Source organism: Euleptes europaea, chromosome 6 (assembly GCF_029931775.1).
Source record: "Euleptes europaea isolate rEulEur1 chromosome 6, rEulEur1.hap1, whole genome shotgun sequence".
Lineage (NCBI taxonomy): Eukaryota > Metazoa > Chordata > Lepidosauria > Squamata > Sphaerodactylidae > Euleptes > Euleptes europaea.
In genome coordinates this window covers 52,639,539-52,657,522 of record NC_079317.1, presented here as the reverse complement: position 1 = coordinate 52,657,522, position 17,984 = coordinate 52,639,539, and the positions used below count along the sequence as shown (strand labels likewise).

The following is a 17,984-nucleotide window of genomic DNA, read 5'->3' as shown; positions in this document are numbered from 1 at the left end:
ACAACCAAAAGAACACCCGGGTAAACAAAAGCATCTTCAAAAAATTCTATTTGACATTTGCATTTGTTAATTTGTATTTTGTTTTATAAAACTGATCTCCAGCCGACAGAGATCAGTTCACCTGGATAAAATAGCCGCTTTGGCAAATGGACTCTATGGCATTGAAGTCCCTCCCCAAACCCCGCCCTCCTCAGGCTCTGCTGGTGGCGAAGAGGGACCTGGCAACCCTATGTCTGGGCACAGCTCCAGCTGAGGCCCCGTCTCTCCAGCTTTGATCATTTTAATTATTTCTTTTAAAAATGTAAGCGAGTCTGAGAACACTTGCATTGAAAAGTGGTCTATAAACACAACACAACACTTCAGTACTGCAGCCTCTCCACACACAAGGCTCAAGGAGTTCACACAGAACTGGTGGATCACTGCGTGGGGGAAAATGTTTGCTTTTGTTGAAGTTAGCTGGCACCAGTAGTGGCTCCAGCTTTTAGTGAACCAACTCCTGAGCAGCTAGATGCCCAAGAATACAGCTCCCAGAGGTTAAGTAGCTGGCCATCCCTGATTTAAATGGATTTAAAGACATTCTTCCTCCACCCCAGTAACCAAGCTTTAGCTCAATCTGATTAGTAAATCGAATTGAATAATGAATGAATTGGGCTAATGGGCAGAGCAACTTTGATTGTCACTAGTAAGCTCAGAGTGAAAAAGAGACCAATAGAAACCTCATTAATAGGCTGAATTAAAACATTTCCTTGTTGTTTAGATTCCTTGTTGTTTAGATCCCCTTTCTCTTTTGGGGATTTAACTGAAACAAGACTAATGCATTGTAGACATATATAGGTACTTATCACTTTGCCCCCTTCCTACTCTGACTACAGGTCCTTCAACTGACTCAGAAATACTGCAAAGAGCGGGAGATACCTTTTCCAGAAATCGTCTTAAACAAAGAAGATGAGGAGAGTCCTAAAGAGTGTTACATGTTTCTCGATGCTGAGAATGCAAGGGCCCCCATAGTCCTTCATTTCCCTCTGGTTAACGACACATTCTACAAATACAAAGCGCCAGGTAATGATGAAGGGTTAAATGCCCTGCTTACTTCCCAGGCAGAATCTTGGATTTGCTGAGTGTTTTGAACTCTTAACCAGGTTTTGGTGGCGTCATTAAGCTGTTGTACAAAAAGCAGAAGTTTTCTAATTAGATGAGAAGATGAACTGAGTGTCTCCAAAATTGCCTATTTTAAGAAGCAAATTGGCAACTCTAAACGAAATTGCTAGCTTCTTTAAGAACAAGGCTCTGCCCTACCAACCAGTTTTGTCATACATGTTGCTGATTTAATTTAATGTTTCATTAATTTATATTTAGCTAAAGGGATGTCTTAAAGACATCAGTGTTCACATATTGTGAAACATGCAACTCTTTATTTTTGTCACAAGGTAAGATAGAACATCCAGTCTTTCTCTTCTAACCCACAATATTTTATTTTGTGGAACAGTACAGACTTTTTTTTTGTACGTTCGGAGCTTAATTTGGGATTAACTTGTTGCCACATTTAAAGCCAAGGTGCTCACCAATTATTCTTTTTCTTACTCCCCCACCCCACCCCAATTGGCTGCAGGAAAAGAACGTGAATCAGAAGAGGAGATAGCCTTTGGTGATTTTGCAGTTGAAGGAAAAGATTCACCATACCGAACACTAAATTTCACCTTTGAGCCCCATGATTTTGACAGGCTGGTAGAACTGAATTGCTACAATGTGCTGAATAATAAGGATGCTATTTTGGAAGCATTAAAGTTGGCTTTAAACAGACGAAAGTTGAAAAATGATAATAATAGGAAGAGATAAGTACTTCCTTGTGTTGCTTCATAAACAATTCAAGTAGAAATAATGAGCCTACAAAATACCTTTTTGTGTGAATGGAAATTGAACTACTAAATCCCCTGCACATTGCACCGAAAGCTGAATTTGCATACAAAAGAAGCACTTTACTCTTTCCTTATCAGATTCTGTCTTCAGTTCTCTGCAGCAGGCACAAGCTCAAAGGGCAAAGAGGATGCCAGTAGTCACACAACGGTACAAAGCCTGTATTCCAGAAGACAACAGTATGATCATGAGCAAGTCTGCTCAGAAGACTACCGAAGACTACTCAGTGAAATTTACCCCCAGCAAAGTGTTCTTGGGATTGCACTGAAAGGCTGCATGTCCCCTCATGGATTTCTTCTCTGTACTGAGAGTAATTCAGGAGGCTACCAAAATACTAGCTCTTGCAGTCTAGGGCAGCTTCTCTTGAAAGGTGCATTATCCAGCTTCAGTCTTGATCTGTAGCATGGACACTCTTTAACATTCTGTCTCCTCTGAAAATATGATGCTGAAACATCAGTAGCCATGGTGAAGCACGTGGATGTCCACTGGCAGCTAAACAAGGCCGTTTTTACACAGACATTTTCTTGATTTCCTTTCTGCAGTGCTGTGTTTGGGAACGTCCTTATGATGTTGTCTGTTCATCCTGTTTCCACATTTCCCAAACCTGATTTGATAAAAGCTTTTTGGAAAGATTGCAGCCAAAGTGTCCCTGAATGCCATGTAGATAGGAAAGTGCTCATTTTTCTCAGGGCCTGTCGACATTGGTGCCATTATTTATACCTCAGTCCCTGAGACAGCCATTTCCCACCTTCACTGGAGGGTTCCCTCCTGGAGGGGGTGGGGGCTATTAAAATGTTCAATAGCCATAGCACTGTATAATGATTTACTGCAACTATGTATTAGTTTCCAGTTTTCATTTTTTTTAAAGACTCCAGCCCTTTTGGTTACATAGTTATTATAAAGGGAAATTTACTGGCTATGAACTTCTCTTTATAATTCTGCAACCAAAAGGGTAGAGCAGTAGAACTCACTGGTCTTTTATGCATGGGAATTTTACCTTGGGTTTGACGCTCCCTTGACCCATACTTTTCTGATCTGAATTCTCAAAATCCTATGCATGGTGGATGTTTGCCCTGAAGAAAGTCCTGGAGTATCAGGAGTAAGTTTTTCTGCTGCAGAACCACCAGCAAAAATACCGAGCGTCTGAGTCCCTTGAAAATGCTGCTTTGTAATTGGCTGTAGTCTGCAAAGGGATGCACTAAAAGGAATGACAGGATTGCCTATTGGAAACAATGGGAGTGCTTGGAAGGCCCATTGAAGATCATGGGAGCCAAGATTGCCAATTGACTTGCATGGGCTCCACTGAAATACATTACAGTACAGAAACAGTTGCAAAGAACATGTGGAATGGATTTTCCATTAAGGTCACTTGGCCAGATAGACTACTCTGGCACTGGATTGACAGCCCCCAGAGGGCACCATCATTCTACTACTCCCAGAGGGTGTCATTCCAACCTGGGGACTGTCATTTTAGTTCCATAGCACAGATTCTGTTCCCTGGGTCTGTCATTCCACTCTGGGGCTGTCATTCCAGGGACTCTCTACTGTGCAATGGGCTTGCCCACTTTCCTGGAACATGGCAAGGGGTTCATTGGGGAATGGTGCCCAGAAGAGCCACAGGTGGTATGTCAAAGAGTCATGTGTGGTTCCCAAGCCACTGGGTGACTGTCACTGGGCTAGAGATGTACTTTAAAAAAAATGAAACCTGGGAACTAGTACATTATTGCAGTACATTATTATAATGTTATAGTATATTATAGCTATTATACTGAGGGAGCCAGCATGGTGTAGCGGTTAAGAGCGGTGGTTTGGAACACGAGTCTGATTCCCCACTTTTCCACTTGAGCGGCAGACGCTAATCTGGTGAACTAGATTTGTTTCCCCACTCCTACACACGAAGCCAGCTGGGTGACCTTGGGCAAGTCATGCTTTGTCAGCCTCACCCACCTCACAGGGTGTCTGTTGTGGGGAGGGGGAGGGAAGGCGATTGTAAGCCAGTTTGATTCTGCCTTAAGTGGTACAGAAAGTCGACATATAAAAACCAACTCTTCTTCTTCTTCTATTACTTAGTTTTTTAAAGCAATATGTTGTTTTGAGAGTTGTGCCTTTAAAAAATACACTGGGGACAAATTCCTTTTTATCTCTGTTTTGTCTGTTCCTCTTTGCACCCTCTGCAATGCCCTAGCTGAGGAAGTCTCTACTGAGACAATTGGCAAACTTATTTTGTATTTGTTTTTTACTTGTGATATTTATAAATTGTCTTGATAAATGTGAAATCAATATAATGAATGAAAGATGCTGTTTCTGTTGGACCATGGGATGCAGAGAACTACACCTTGAAGTAGCAACTTTTGAATGCCATCAAATGAAACTTTGGGTTGAATATAGATGAAAGAGTAGTGGTGATGAATGAGTAGTGGTGTTTGTCTATTTTCTGAAAAGCAATCACTGTGTATTGGAATTACCAGGGGAGAATTTTTGTCATCCAGAGAAAACTGAAATGTATGTAATTTTTTACTGAACATTTCTAAAATTGTAATTTTATAAAGAAACATGCCATATGAATTTTTAAAATAAAATTATTTTTCTAGTCTGTTCTTGTAATGTTGATAATCAAACGCATGTTTCTGAGCCTACAGTGCTAGATTTGTAGATTGTACAGAAGTTGGTTACAAAACCTAGGGTGAGACCTTGGTGTCCAGTTTTAGCTCAGTTGCTGTAAGGTAGTCAGCAAGGAGTAGCAGAACGAGCTTAAATCAGAGGGTTTCCAAAAGCAGTGTTGGAAGCTGGCCAAGGCAAGCTAAAATCTAGGTTTGTTTTCCCCCCAGTTGAAATCAGTGGTTTGAGTTCAAGAAGCAGGAGTATATTGCAGACAACAATGCATGTGTGTGTTTTGTGCTGTCACTTCTGACTTATGGTGATCTATGAATCAATGACCTCCAAAATGTCCTGTTGTTAACAGCCTTGCTCAGGTGCTGCAAACCGAGGGCCTTGGACTCCTTGATTGAGTCAAGCCATCTCATGTTGGGTCTTCCTCTTTTCCTGCTTCCTCCAACTTTTCCTAGCATTATTGTATTTTCCAGTGACTCTTGTCTTCTCATAATGTGACCAAAGTACATTAGCCTCAGTTTAATCATTTTAGCTTCTAGGGAGAGTTCAGGCTTGATTTGATCTGTTAATTAGCAGGAGCAGCATTTATACTAGGCTTGACCAATTTAGATGTATCATATTACCTTCCAATAATAGGTTCAATATTGCACATTCTCTTCTACACCTGAAGGAAGGGTCTGAGGCCTGAGCACATATAGGCCCTGTTGGCTCATTTATGCTAGATTGTATCCTCTGACCTTACATTTCTTAGCCCAAGCCTTAAAGGCCCTGAATCTGGATTGAGAGTCGGTTATAAGCAGCAGATCAGAGTTGGGTAATGCTGTGGCACCTGTGGGAGAACTCCTGGAAGGCCTTTATTCAACAAAGTCTAGACGTTACCCAAGTGCTTACATCTCCAAGCAAGATCTGCTAACTGGCCGCATCTCCAACGGAAGTCTTGGGGATATAATAATAATCAATGTAGTTATTTGGTAGCTACAGCTAATCAACATATGCTGAAGTGCCATTGAATCACTCACAGCACAATCCTAAGGGGTGGGGCATAGGGGCAGACAGACTCTTATGCTGGTGTTGTTGCAAATATGCTGATATACCAGCATAAAGGCCATTTACGTTGGTGTAGAACCACAGTGCCACTGTGCTGCTTTTGCACATTGGTGCAGCTGCAGCACAGTGTGCTACTCCAGTGTAAAGGGGCAGCTCTGGGGGTGGGATGCTCCCTGTGCCCTTTTGGCCTGGGAATGCCCTCTTTTTCTAGTGCAAAGTTGCACCGTCAAAAATGATGGCACAGTCCATTGGCTGCCATTTTAAGGTTTTTAAACTGCCCATCCACTGCTGCAATTCTGCCTACATGGACCCAAACTGCATAGGATGCCAACTAAGGGAATGAGCAATGGGCTGCCTCTCCTGGGCCAGCCAATACCCCTTCTTAGGAATCAATGGTGGCCCCTCCCTGCCCTTAAAACCCCCCAGCCAGGATGTACCACACCTCAGAAGGTAGGGCATGTGGCATGGGATGCTGTCTGACAGTTACCTGTGGTGCAGACTTAGAGCAAGCGGCGTGGCACCTCAGTGGCAGGAAAAGTACACAGAGAGCACTTTGCATAACAGGGCGAGCACTTTGCACCAACAACCAGCCGAGAGATCAAAGTCCACACACTCTGACGGGCCTCTCCTGATTAAGAACCCTTACAGGTAGGACTTGATAGACAGATGTACACTGACATGTTAGCAGGGATCTGCTCTCCCAGCCTCCTTCCCCCATTTCCCATGTGGCTGGGAGCTGCCTTGGTCATGCCGTCTCTTGCATCTGAGCCTGACAGCCAGTGGGGCTAGCAGGAGCTGCAGAACAACCTTCCCCACCATGGCCCCTGCACACAAGGTGTTTTGGTGCATATGGGCTGGGGCAGAACAGCTGCTGGGGGGGGGAGTAAGCCCAAGTTGGCAGCTGTGCACTGGTCTGTCAGCTCTAGCAGTTGCCGGGCACCCCCTCAGACAGGAAGCAAGGGGGGGTCTTGACCTCAGCCCCACGATGCACTGTGCAGTGGGTGACAGAGGCCTTCCTGGACCCATTCCCTTGCAGGAGAACACCCCCCTCCCCATGGAGCACATGCTAAGGAGGACCCATTTGGGGAAGGAGTTCCAGAGTTTGGTGCCATAACAGAGAAGACTGTCTCTCTGCTTGCTATTTTGCTAATAGAAGATGGGGGCACCTGAAGCAGTAGGGTTGCCAACATCCAGATACTAGCTGGAGATCTGCTATTACAACTGATCTGCAGCCAATAGAAATCAGTTCACCTGGAGAAAATGGCCGCTTTGGCCATTGTGGCTTCCTAGAGGCACCTGGTTTGGCCACTGTGTGAACAGATTGCTGGACTTGATGGGCCTTGGTCTGATCCAGCAGGGCCTTTCTTATGTTCTTATGTTCTTATGTTGAAGTCCTGAAACCCAGCATTTTGATGTTTCTGCCTGGTCCAACTGTGTTAATGGTTTTACTGTCGCTATTTTTTTAAATTCTTGGTTTGTTTTGCAGTTTAGTGACTAGGTCCTTGTTCTCTTTGCTTGGATTTTATTGTTTTGTTGCTTATTTTACAACCAGCTTTATATTATTGATTTTTGTGTCATGCTCTTGCTGTTTAATTCATTTGCCAGCCTGGGTACTTTGTAGAAAGGTAGAATATAAGCATTATACACAAATAAATAATTTTATTCCTAGGAGGGAGGGAGGGAGGGAGGGAGGGAGGATTTACATTACCTCCATTGTAGGTAATAGAGCTATACCTTTTTCACAGCTGCCTCTTGGAAAGGAAGTTGAACTGAGTGTTTCCCTAGAAAACGTAATGTTCCAGTGGCTAACTGGAAAAATTCCTTTCAAGTTAAATGACCAGTCTGTTTTTGGCTCTGGGCATTTGGCTTCTCTCCACCTGGTACAATAGAGCCATTATTCCTATCTGCACAATTAGGCTGCACAAGAGAAAGCGAAGCCCCATGTCAGTACTGGGCACTAGAAATGACACTAGCTACAGTTAACTAATCAAAGGCTAAATGATTTTAGATAAAAACTATATATTTTGAACATTTGAATTTAAACCATTAACAATTCCCTTGTATAGACATTAATTCGTTGTAGATGATAAAGTAGATAACTTAGATGATCTAAACTGTATATTCCTGTTAGCATCAAGCTGGACTACAGGTAGTGTGTAAGATGTATGACACTACTAAGCCTGGTTAGAATTAGTGTTTGATAAATGAGTTCTTGCACATTTGTAAGGCTATTTAGAGAAGTGTTTTGATACAAATGACTATGACTGCAGTCACACGACTCTGTGACAGTAAAGGAATGCTGCTTATAATGTACTAATGAAACAATATTACAAAACATTATGAGCTTTTAAAAACTGACTCAATAGAATTGTTTTGTTGATACTCATGAAAGAAACATTCAGACAAATGATTATCCCAACCTTTACCACAGTTAAAGTTTATTTATAAATAAGTAAAATACTTTAAAATCATCCTTATTACAGTATTTATTCAGTGTGTTTAACAATTTATCATCAGACAAGAGGTCTTTAGCACATTTTTGTTTTTGAAAAGGCTACTGTTTGGCGGTGCTAGAGGAGAAACAGCCTGGGGTGTTAAGGTCAAACTGTGACACCACCTTCCGGAGGAATTTTGTTTTTCCTCCTCCCAGGCATTCATGTGCTAAGAGCTCATCATGTTTTGGTTGCTGACATTACCAAGTTATCGGATCAACCATAAGTGGAGAAGCAGCAGTTGATCGTCCTGCATTACCACTTGCCTTTGCCATTCTGCAGATGAGCTGTATAAACATAGTTAATGGTACTTGGTTGGGTATACAGATGGAGTCAGCAGCATTCAAATACTCTGTTTTGAATTATTTTATGCTGTACATTTTATTTATTATTGTTTTATCACAGAGATGGCTTTGTTTCTGAGAATTTTACTGTTGAGAATTTTTTATATATATTTTAAACTGTTTTAATTTTATTGTTGAATTTGTATTTTTTGTATTTATCTGTTTTGTTAGCTGGCTCAAGCAAGATATTAGAGAGGTGGGATTAAAATATTCCAAATAAATAAATAAAACCCACGGATGCCAAATGCCATATTGGAAGAATCATTCTTCCGATTTGTCAGAAAAGAATGAATATGTCTTCCATGAAGCTGCCGATGTCTAGAAATGTCTGTATGTATCATCTAAAAATAATCTCTTTTCTTCATCATACCTTGGGCGTAACACAACAGCAACAACAATAAAATAAAACCATCAATTAAAACAGCAGCAAATTGTAAATAGCAGGGAAAACATGTCAGCCAAAATAAAAAATAAAAATAAAAGAACAGATAACACAACTGCAAATGAAGCTGAATTAAAGGATAAATTAAGATAAGAAAATAAAATTCAAGATCAGTAACCGAACAACTAATACTACATCATAGTGAGCAGACAAGATTGTATGGGAGCAGAGGGTCTTCTAGATATGCTGGTCCCAGGCCATTAATGGTTTTAAAGGACAAGCTCATCACTTTGAATTGTTTGAAAACATACTAGTAGCCAGTGAACATCTTTAACGATAAGGGTGCTATGAGTAATGCAACCTGTTAACAAAATTTGCAAGGTGGATCAGTTCCAGTATCTGAGAGGTCTTCAATGGCAGCTTCTTATAGTCTAAATGTAATGTGGCTAGAACACTGACAACTGAAGCTAGATCATTTTTTTCTTAAAGAAATGGTTCAGCAAGCATTTTAATTGAAATTGGTAGAAGTCACTTTGAACCAAACATGCTAAAACGAAATGAATTCCAAACAGTGCACTTGATCATTTATGGAAAAATCTACCCCATCCAGAACAGACTATAAACTGAGTTTGAAGAACAGGTACATTTTGTCTGGATTAAGATTCAGTTTATTAATCATGTTCTAGCCTATTACTACCTTCATAAAGCAACGTTACTGTTAGGATTACTTGTTACATAGTTCAATAGTCCAATAGAAACTTTGTTACACCACTAGGATAGGCATGTCATATAACAGCGAATTAGCGATGCTTTGAAGTGGTGTTTCCCTGTTGTTCCTCACAATCAAGAACGAAATGCAGGGTGAAGGAAGCCTCAGCGTAAGTAGCTGTGACCCATCAAGATGTGGGGTATCATGGCTTACATGGGTCCGGTTATCGCCCTGTTTCGACCCCTCACCAAGGTCTTCTTCAGAAAAGCGCTATAATATTAAATACAGATCGCACTAGTACAATGTATCTATATAGATGGCTTAAGCATAGTTACATATTTGGAGACCAACATTGCAGATATTGAAAAAGACTTTTTTTAAAACAAAGGCTGAAAATTCTATGCTTACAATAAATAAAGTTAAAGCATGTCAAATTATACAAGCATATAATAAATCATTTTTATACTAAATCATTTTTATATTAAGTCATTCTTTACTTACACACTGGCTTTCAATGATAAGCTCCTGTGTTGACCGGGGAATCAAGTCCTTCATGGTATTGAATGTTGGGTAGCCAACAGAATATACTCCATTCATTAATCAAAAGCACCTATGAGCTCTCATGAGATTTCAATTAAAGTGCAAGTGTGAGAATCATAAGTAACAAGTTAAGTCCATTGGGGTATTGTGGCCAAATGGGTGGAGTGTTCGAAATGAGTGTATATATGTACTTTCTTGTTGCCTAAGTAATAAGTCTATATCTGTTCTGTCTTGATTTTGTCTGGTATAGTGCCATAGTACAAAGAAAGTCAGGTCTTCGTCCCCATGATTTTTCTCTAAGAACTGTTGTGTTAAAGGCGCGTCTAACACGCCATTTCTAATACGAGACTGATGTCGCCAATTCAATATTTAATCAGTCTATTCGTTTTCCCAATATACCATAATTGGTATGCATATTTAATAACGTAAATAATATTTTTCGAATTACAATTATTAAAACTGTTAATGTGGAATGTGTAGCTCGTTGCTGGATTTGTAATTTCTTTTAACGGTAATAAGTAATTGCAAAAAGAGAATTTTCCACATGTATGATTTCCAGTCGGGAAGTTGGTAATTTGTATGGAACGTGGTATTTTATTAACTATCATGTCCTTAATGGATGTAGTACTTCTGTATGCAACCCTAGGTGGTTGGATGCAACCTGGTATTTGATGTAATAAATGCCAATGTTTCAGTATTATACCTTTAACAATTGGGGTCATAGAAGTATATTGTAAAGCAAAAGTTAGTCTATGTTCTTCCTTCTTATTATTTTTTGTAAAAAGTTCTGTTCTAGGTCTGCTAATTGTCTTGTGTATTGCATTGTTGATAATTCTATGTGGATATTTTTAATAAATCAGATGAATTTATATTCAAATGCAATCATATAAATATTTGCTATGGAGGGCGCACACGTGCTCCCCATCGCGACTCCCTTGGTTTGAATAAAGAAATCATCCTGGAACATAAAAAAGTTATTTTCAGTAACAATGTCCAGGAGACTCAAAAGAAAGTGTGTTGGAGGTTGTAAATTCGGACAGGTATTTAATAAGTCCTCAATTATGTGTCTCACTTGTTCTGTTGGAACATTAGTGTATAGCGCACTAACATCCAAGGTGCCTAGCACACTATTAGGTGGAATAGAAATAGTTTCAATTTGTGTTTATTAAAATGTCCTGTGTCTTTAACATAGGAGCAAGTCTGAGTAATGAATGGGTGTAAAAAAGATTCCAGATATTTTGCTATCAGGTCTAATAGGGATCCTATACCAGCGACAATGGGTCTGCCTGGAGAGGAGTGATCCCTTTATGAATCTTTGGAAGTACATAGAATATAGGCATTTTTGGAAATTGAGTGTATAAATATTCTATGTCCTGTAATATATTCCATAGCTGATGCCTCATTAATCACTGTATGTATAATTAGTTGTGCTTTCTCTGTGGGATCGTGTGTTAGGCATTTGTAAAACTGACTGTTCTGTAACTCTTTGAGAACTTCCTTTTCATAATCTTGGGCACTTAATATCACTATGGCTCCACCCTTATCTGCAGGTTTAATCACGATATTAGGATCCTGGGCCAGATTCATTAATATGTCCCACTCTTGTTTAGAAAAATTTTGATGTGGAAATATTTTATGTTTTTCCATTTTTTCAATATCCCTTGTTACTACCTCTTGAAAGGCACTAATCAGATGGTTATTAGAAGGTGGAAGGTATCTAGATTTTGGTTTAAATTTATTTATTATAAATTCATTTGTGTCACCTTGTTCACCAAAATGTTCTTTAAGTTTAAGCAACCGAATCAACTTAAATATGTCTATTCTAGTTTGCAGGGAGGAATAATAGGGTACTGGAACATAGCCCAGACCTAAATTTAAAATTCTTTTTTCATGTTCTGAAAGCGTACTTAAGTCATCTGATTTCTGGCACCTCTGCGCCTGCGAAAAGGGCGATAGAAACCTCTCCCTCTTCCGCTTCTGGGTCTAAGATTGTAATCTCTACTGAATGATCTGCCTGAGAGGCTTGAAGAAGAGTCGCTGTCGTACCTTCTATCCCCCCTTGATGTTTCTCTATGGTTGGGTTGGACAGAAGTAGTTCCCTCAGCTGTGTTGTACCATGGATACACTGTATCTGTGGTATAATCATTTGCATCTCTTTCCAATTTTTTAGTTTTGTACGCTTGGATATTATCCCTATTGCTTTCAAGTTCTTCCTCCATTTGTTTTATCTTGTTGTCAAAAACTGAAGGTGACATAGATGATTTAATTTCTTCCTTCATTTTTGTGGTTTCCTCCTTAATTTTTGTAACCTCAATGTTAGCCTGTCCTATGACTAAGGTCATTAAGTCAAATGCACATTTATTAAGGATGGCCATCCATTTGTCTTTAAATTCCAAATTTTTAAAAAGAGTGTAGGGGCTTTTTGAAGCCTCAGACCTCTTGGAATCATTTTATTTCTCACATATTGCACAAGAGAAGATTCAGTTTATTAATCATCTTCTAGCCTATTACTATCTTCAGACACATTCTCCCATGCAACCCTATCTGACAGAGCTGAAAAAGTAGAAGTTGAGTTGGGTCTCAACAGCATACTGAAAACCCCCTCCTCTCACATCTCTGGCTAGAAGTTTCATGTAGGTGTTGGAAAGCATAGGAGACAGTAGAGCCCTGTGGTCCGCAAAGTATGATTGTTACAGGGCAGAGGCATAGACCTCCCCAGAATTGATTCTCCTTATCTAGGCTGAAGTAAAACCAATGGAGTGCTGTATTCCTTACCTATGCAGGCACCTCTTGAAGTAGTTTTCAGAGTTGTCTAGACCTCATTAAACCCAATTTACAGAATTAATTTGTATGGATGTTCAATTGGTTTAGGATAGTTCCAGTACAGTCAGTGTACTACAAGTGGCTTTAAGTGGATCCAACGAACACATTTTTAACTTAATATACCTGCCAGCAAGATGCCTTCCTAATTAAGGGAATGGGCAAGCAAAAGTTTTCTAATGCATTTGGTCATCTCTTTGCACCTTGTAGCCTATACCACGTATCTGTCTCTGCTGCTCACATCCACTTGGACATCTTATGCATTTTCCAGTACCCAATGAATCTTACAGTCTATTGTTGCTTGCTATCATTTGCTCTGTCTTTTCACATGACTTCACAGTATGCATGGCGAGTGTCTCATTTTTCATTGTGGATGCACATTGGCATGGGAATTGTGTTTGTTGCTTTGTGCAATAAATATCCAGTATGTTTTGTGAACATAAACCCCCCTTTAAAAATGAACAATCCCATCCAAAATGATCCCTTGACTGCTGCAGAATGTGCAGCGAATGTGAGTAGTCCAGACTAGTTTGTCACAAAAGCAGTGTTTTGAATTTACTACGTGGATTGAACATTATCTGCTTGCCAGCTGGAGCTAGGAATTTATATCATACGAACAATTGTGGGAAAGGGAAAGTAATTACTGTCAGTTGTCGGAAGTGAACTGAAGGCAGCTTTGCAACCATTTCTCTCACTGCATTTCCTAGCGAGAAGGGGAATCTTCAAGGTCAAAATTCTCCAGACACAGCCTATTATATTCTTCTGCCACACTGCTCTCCAACAGTATCTTTCTCACTTAGGCAACAAAGCTGTTCAAGAAGAGGCTGGAGAACCTTGACAGATATGTGGACATACACCAATAACCACGGAGAGATTTCAGTGTGTCGTTTATGGGATATACTGCTCCACAAAAGAAAGTGCCCATCCATGCTTTCTCCTCTTCTGAAATGCTCCTCTAAGCTCTCCTCCTAAGCTGGCCCAGATTGGGCTTTTAAAAACCAGCTTGGTCATGCATTGATTAATGATCTGGAAAAGCACTGAGATCACACATGAATCAGAGGAACTCTGGAATTTTGTTTGCTAGTGGTATGCATAGTTTAGTTGGCCACACCATACAATATAGTGCAAACCTGTTAAAAATAATAATCTAAGTACTGCTATTTATATGTGTACTACAACAGAACCAGTCTTTTCCATATTGCTACATTCAGGACAGTGTTTTAAAAATCATTTTTAAAAACTCATCTGGAGGGTGGGGTTGAGTTTCTGTTTATATTACAGCCAATTCTGTCACTTTAAAAGCAGCCAGAATGAGGTCCAGTTCTCTTCAAGCCTGGTAAGTAGCCACGAGCTCCTTTAAGAACAACCTGTAGTTTTTGCCCATCTGACCGCATGAAGTTAAAGTCACAAGATGTCTGAGGAGGTGACTACCAGTTACCAGAAGGTAAATTTTAAAATGTAAATAAATAACAATGAATTGTTTTTGATGTGAAAGTATAATTAACCTCAGCACCAATGGAAGTACTAATATGCATGTATGTTTATGTGTAGTAACAGTAGTTCTAGGAATGTCAAGCAGACATTTCAGAGTCAAGACTGGAGGGGCTGTACTATAGTATTAATATGCGGAGAAATTACAGTATTTAGTCAAAAGCAAGACCAGATATTTGTCTAGGTATGTCATCAAAAAAAGGGGGGGGGTATCATAAATTTGCATATAAGTTATAGTCATGTCCAATAATCACATCACATCAACAAACCCTTAGCATCGATTATAAACCAATCGTTAACCCAGGGCAATTTCCCATGGCCACTCAAAGAGGAGGTTATCCATCTACTGCTTTGAAAACCATCCCTACAGAAAAATAATGTGGCCAGTTATTCCCTGGTATCAAACCTTGGCAAAGTGATTGAGAGAGCAGTATATATACACATACATTGCATACATACATACATACATACATACATACATACATACATACATACATACATACACCCTTTATATTATGTCTGCAAATTTGGCCACTACATGATATATATATCATGCAAAAAAGGATTCTAAAGAAATACCTCCTAATAATTGATCTACAAATGAAATCTGCTTTGTGCTATGTTCTAGCCACAGAACACCCACTTCTGGAAGTAAAAGTACCTTTGTTCTACTGATACCCCAAGAATGATAATATCTTGGCCCTTCCTCTCTGTTTATGGGCATTATATTGCAATGACAGGGTGTAATTTATTTGTTACATTAATCATGAAGGAGCTTGCTTCAGTATTTGAGGTTGGAATGGTTCTCAGGCTTATCATTCTATGATTTTGAGATGACCTGTTCTGTTCCCTTGTGCTGGGGTCATTTCTACTTTACAGCTTGCAACTCCCTATGCATCATGCCATGTCATGTCTTTATAGGTTCAGGCCTTTCCCACTTGGCTGTTATCTGTGAAAATCTTGCAAGCTAAAAATATAAGGAAAGCAGACAGACGTGAGTGCTTTATTTCCTACAGATTTTCCCCCTCCCACTAAAATTGGAACTAGTGATACCTGAAAATGAAAAGATTGAAATGCTTTCAAAACATGGCAATAAATTCAGGTTTTAAGTGCTTGATAAAATCTGATGTGCCTTTGCAGGTTCAGGAAGCACCCACAGTACTGGCAAGTATTTATACATGTAAAAACATTTATATTTATACATAAGTATTTATACATATAAAAACAAAGCAAAAAAGTTATGTTTATTTTTCACGTGACATTAAAATAAACCCAGCTGCAGAGAGCTGCAATTTTAACCAGAGGAATGGTGACTTCTTTTCTGCCTTGGAGATATGTAGGACGAATTATTAATATACCTGATCATATATCAGTGATTTCCTTGCTTCTTAAAAGATAACATTTCCTTCTTTTAATATGTACCCTGTTTTACCTTTCTAGCGAATTGGTTAGGATTTGGTGTATTAGACCAGCCCTCAGTTACATGTGAACTTTTACCCCATGAAAGTACAACACGGTAGGGCTGTTGATTCGGTTCGGCCCGAACTGAAAATCAGCTGAATTTCCCTTGATTCGGTAGTTTTAGTTCGGGACGAACTGAACTCAAAAATGGCGGGCAACCGGGCCCCCCGAATTCAGCGAGTTCGGGAATTCACGAATAAATCCGGCAAATTCGGCCGTCAGTAAGCAGCATAACCTTCAGTAAGCAGCATTCTCCTCCCCCGGCCAATCGGTGGCCAATCTGGGTCTTCTTCTAGCCAATCAGTCAGGATTCAGTACTGGAGGAATCAGCTGATGTGCGGCCCGGCCAGTGAGAGAGAGAGAGAGAGGGAAATCTTTGTGTGTGTGTGCGGGGGTGCTTGTGCACATTCGCTCCTTTCTGTGGCTGCAGGGGGCGCATTTTTTTGGGTACAAACCCCAAACTTTCAGGGGATATTCAGACAAGCCTTCTTAAGAGACCACCCAAGTTTTGTAAACATTGGGTCGGGGTCCCGAGATATGGGCTCCCCCCTTTTTCTTTCCATGGCTGCAGGGGGCGCATTTTTGGGTGTGCCAACCCCAAACTTTCAGCGGAGCATCAGACAAGGCTTCTTAAGAGACCCCCCAAGTTTTGTAAACATTGGGTCAGGGGGTCCCGAGATATGGGCTCCACCCCTTTTTCCTCTCCCCCCTTTTCCATTTCCGTGGCTGCAGGGGGCGCTTTTTTGGGGGTGCAGCCCCCAAACTTTTATCATAGCTTCAGACAATCCTTCTTAAGAGACCACCCAAGTTTTGTAAAGATGGGTTCAGTGGGGGCAGAAATATCGGCTCCCCCCTTTTCTCTTTCCGTGGCTGCAGGGGGCGCATTTTTGGGTGTGCCGATCCCAAACTTTCAGCGGAGCTTCAGACAAGGCTTCATAAGAGACCACCCAAGTTTTGTAAACATTGGGTCAGGCCCCCCCGAGATATGGGCTTTCCCCTTTTCCCTATTGGGATGAATGGATCACCCTCGAGAGATGCATACATATGGATCTCATATTGGATACAAATGGAATCATATTGGATTACCCAGCCTCCCAGCCGCTCCTGATGGAACAGAAGACAGCCACAGTAAGACCCCTTTGGGGGCTTTAATCTGTAATTTTTCTTTTCTCTCTCTCTCTGTGTGTGGGGGAAAGCAGAGTCTGTGTGTGTGTGGGGAGGGAGCAGTTTCTGTGGGTGGGTGGGGGGAGCCAAAGGGGGCTTTTGCCGGTTCTGCCTGGGGTGTGTGTTCCCCCTCCAGTCTCTCTCTCCCTGGTTTGAGGGGGGGCTTCATTTTTATGTCTTCAGGTTTTCCCTCATTCATAAGATCAGTTAGGTTATTTTGATGCTTGCTCAAAACTGGTTTTCAAATGGTGACTTAAAGAATGCATCTGCCTGGTCCCAAGTTCAATGCAAAATGAGAAATTCCACCCCTCCTGCTCATTATGCATAGCTAGCTGCCTCTGTCCCTTTCCATGGTTTGCAAACTCCCAGGTGTCAGGTGTTGCTTTGCACTGTTGCAAAGGTGCTTGTGTTGCTTTGCACTGTTGCATTGCATGCTTGTGTTGCTTTGCAGTTGTATTGTGTTGCTTTGCACTGTTGCATTGCGTGCTTGTGTTGCTTTGCAGTTGTATTGTTTTGCAAAATTCTTCACACTTGCCCCGCCCTTTGCATGTTTGCAAAGGTGTTGCTTTGCAGTTGTATTGCTTTGCAAAGTTCTTAGCACCTGCCCCGCCCTTGCTCTCATCAGCTGTTTGTCGGAGCTGGGAGCTTTGTGCGTGGGTGGCAAGCTCTGCCCAGAGATGCACATTAAGGGTGGGGGGACCCCTTTCGGGGCCCATATCTCAGCCCCCCCGACCCAATCTTTACAAAACCTGGGGGGTCTGGCAAGAAGGGTCCTTTGAAGCTCCTCTGAAAGTTTGGGACCTCTACCCCCAAAAATGCCCCCCCAAAGCCACGGAAAGGCGCGGTTGTATTTTTAATGGCTTTATTCGGCCGAATTTTTTCCCCCGAACTTTGAATTCCCGCCGAATTGCACGGACCCGAAGCGGGGGAGTTCGGACTTCGGCATATCCCGAATCTAAACGGGCCGAATTCAGCCAAATCCGAACTATACCGAATTTTTTTTAATTCAA

General features: G+C 40.9%; 2 protein-coding genes across 2 annotated transcripts in view; both read left to right on the top strand.

Moving 5' to 3' along the window:
* PLA2G4F (phospholipase A2 group IVF) overlaps positions 1-2,026 on the top strand; it is a 31,740-nt gene extending 29,714 nt beyond the window's left edge. The window contains exons 19-20 of the mRNA XM_056851261.1: positions 873-1,059; positions 1,610-2,026. Coding sequence (XP_056707239.1) covers positions 873-1,059; positions 1,610-1,836 — 414 coding nt within the window. The 3' untranslated portion in view covers positions 1,837-2,026. The remainder of the gene's footprint in view (positions 1-872; positions 1,060-1,609) is intronic.
* Positions 2,027-14,269: 12,243 nt separating this feature from the next.
* The window catches only part of LOC130479495 (cytosolic phospholipase A2 delta-like), a 35,507-nt gene continuing 31,792 nt past the window's right edge, over positions 14,270-17,984 (top strand). Inside the window, exons 1-2 of the mRNA XM_056851895.1 lie at positions 14,270-14,302; positions 15,271-15,343. Coding sequence (XP_056707873.1) covers positions 14,270-14,302; positions 15,271-15,343 — 106 coding nt within the window. The remainder of the gene's footprint in view (positions 14,303-15,270; positions 15,344-17,984) is intronic.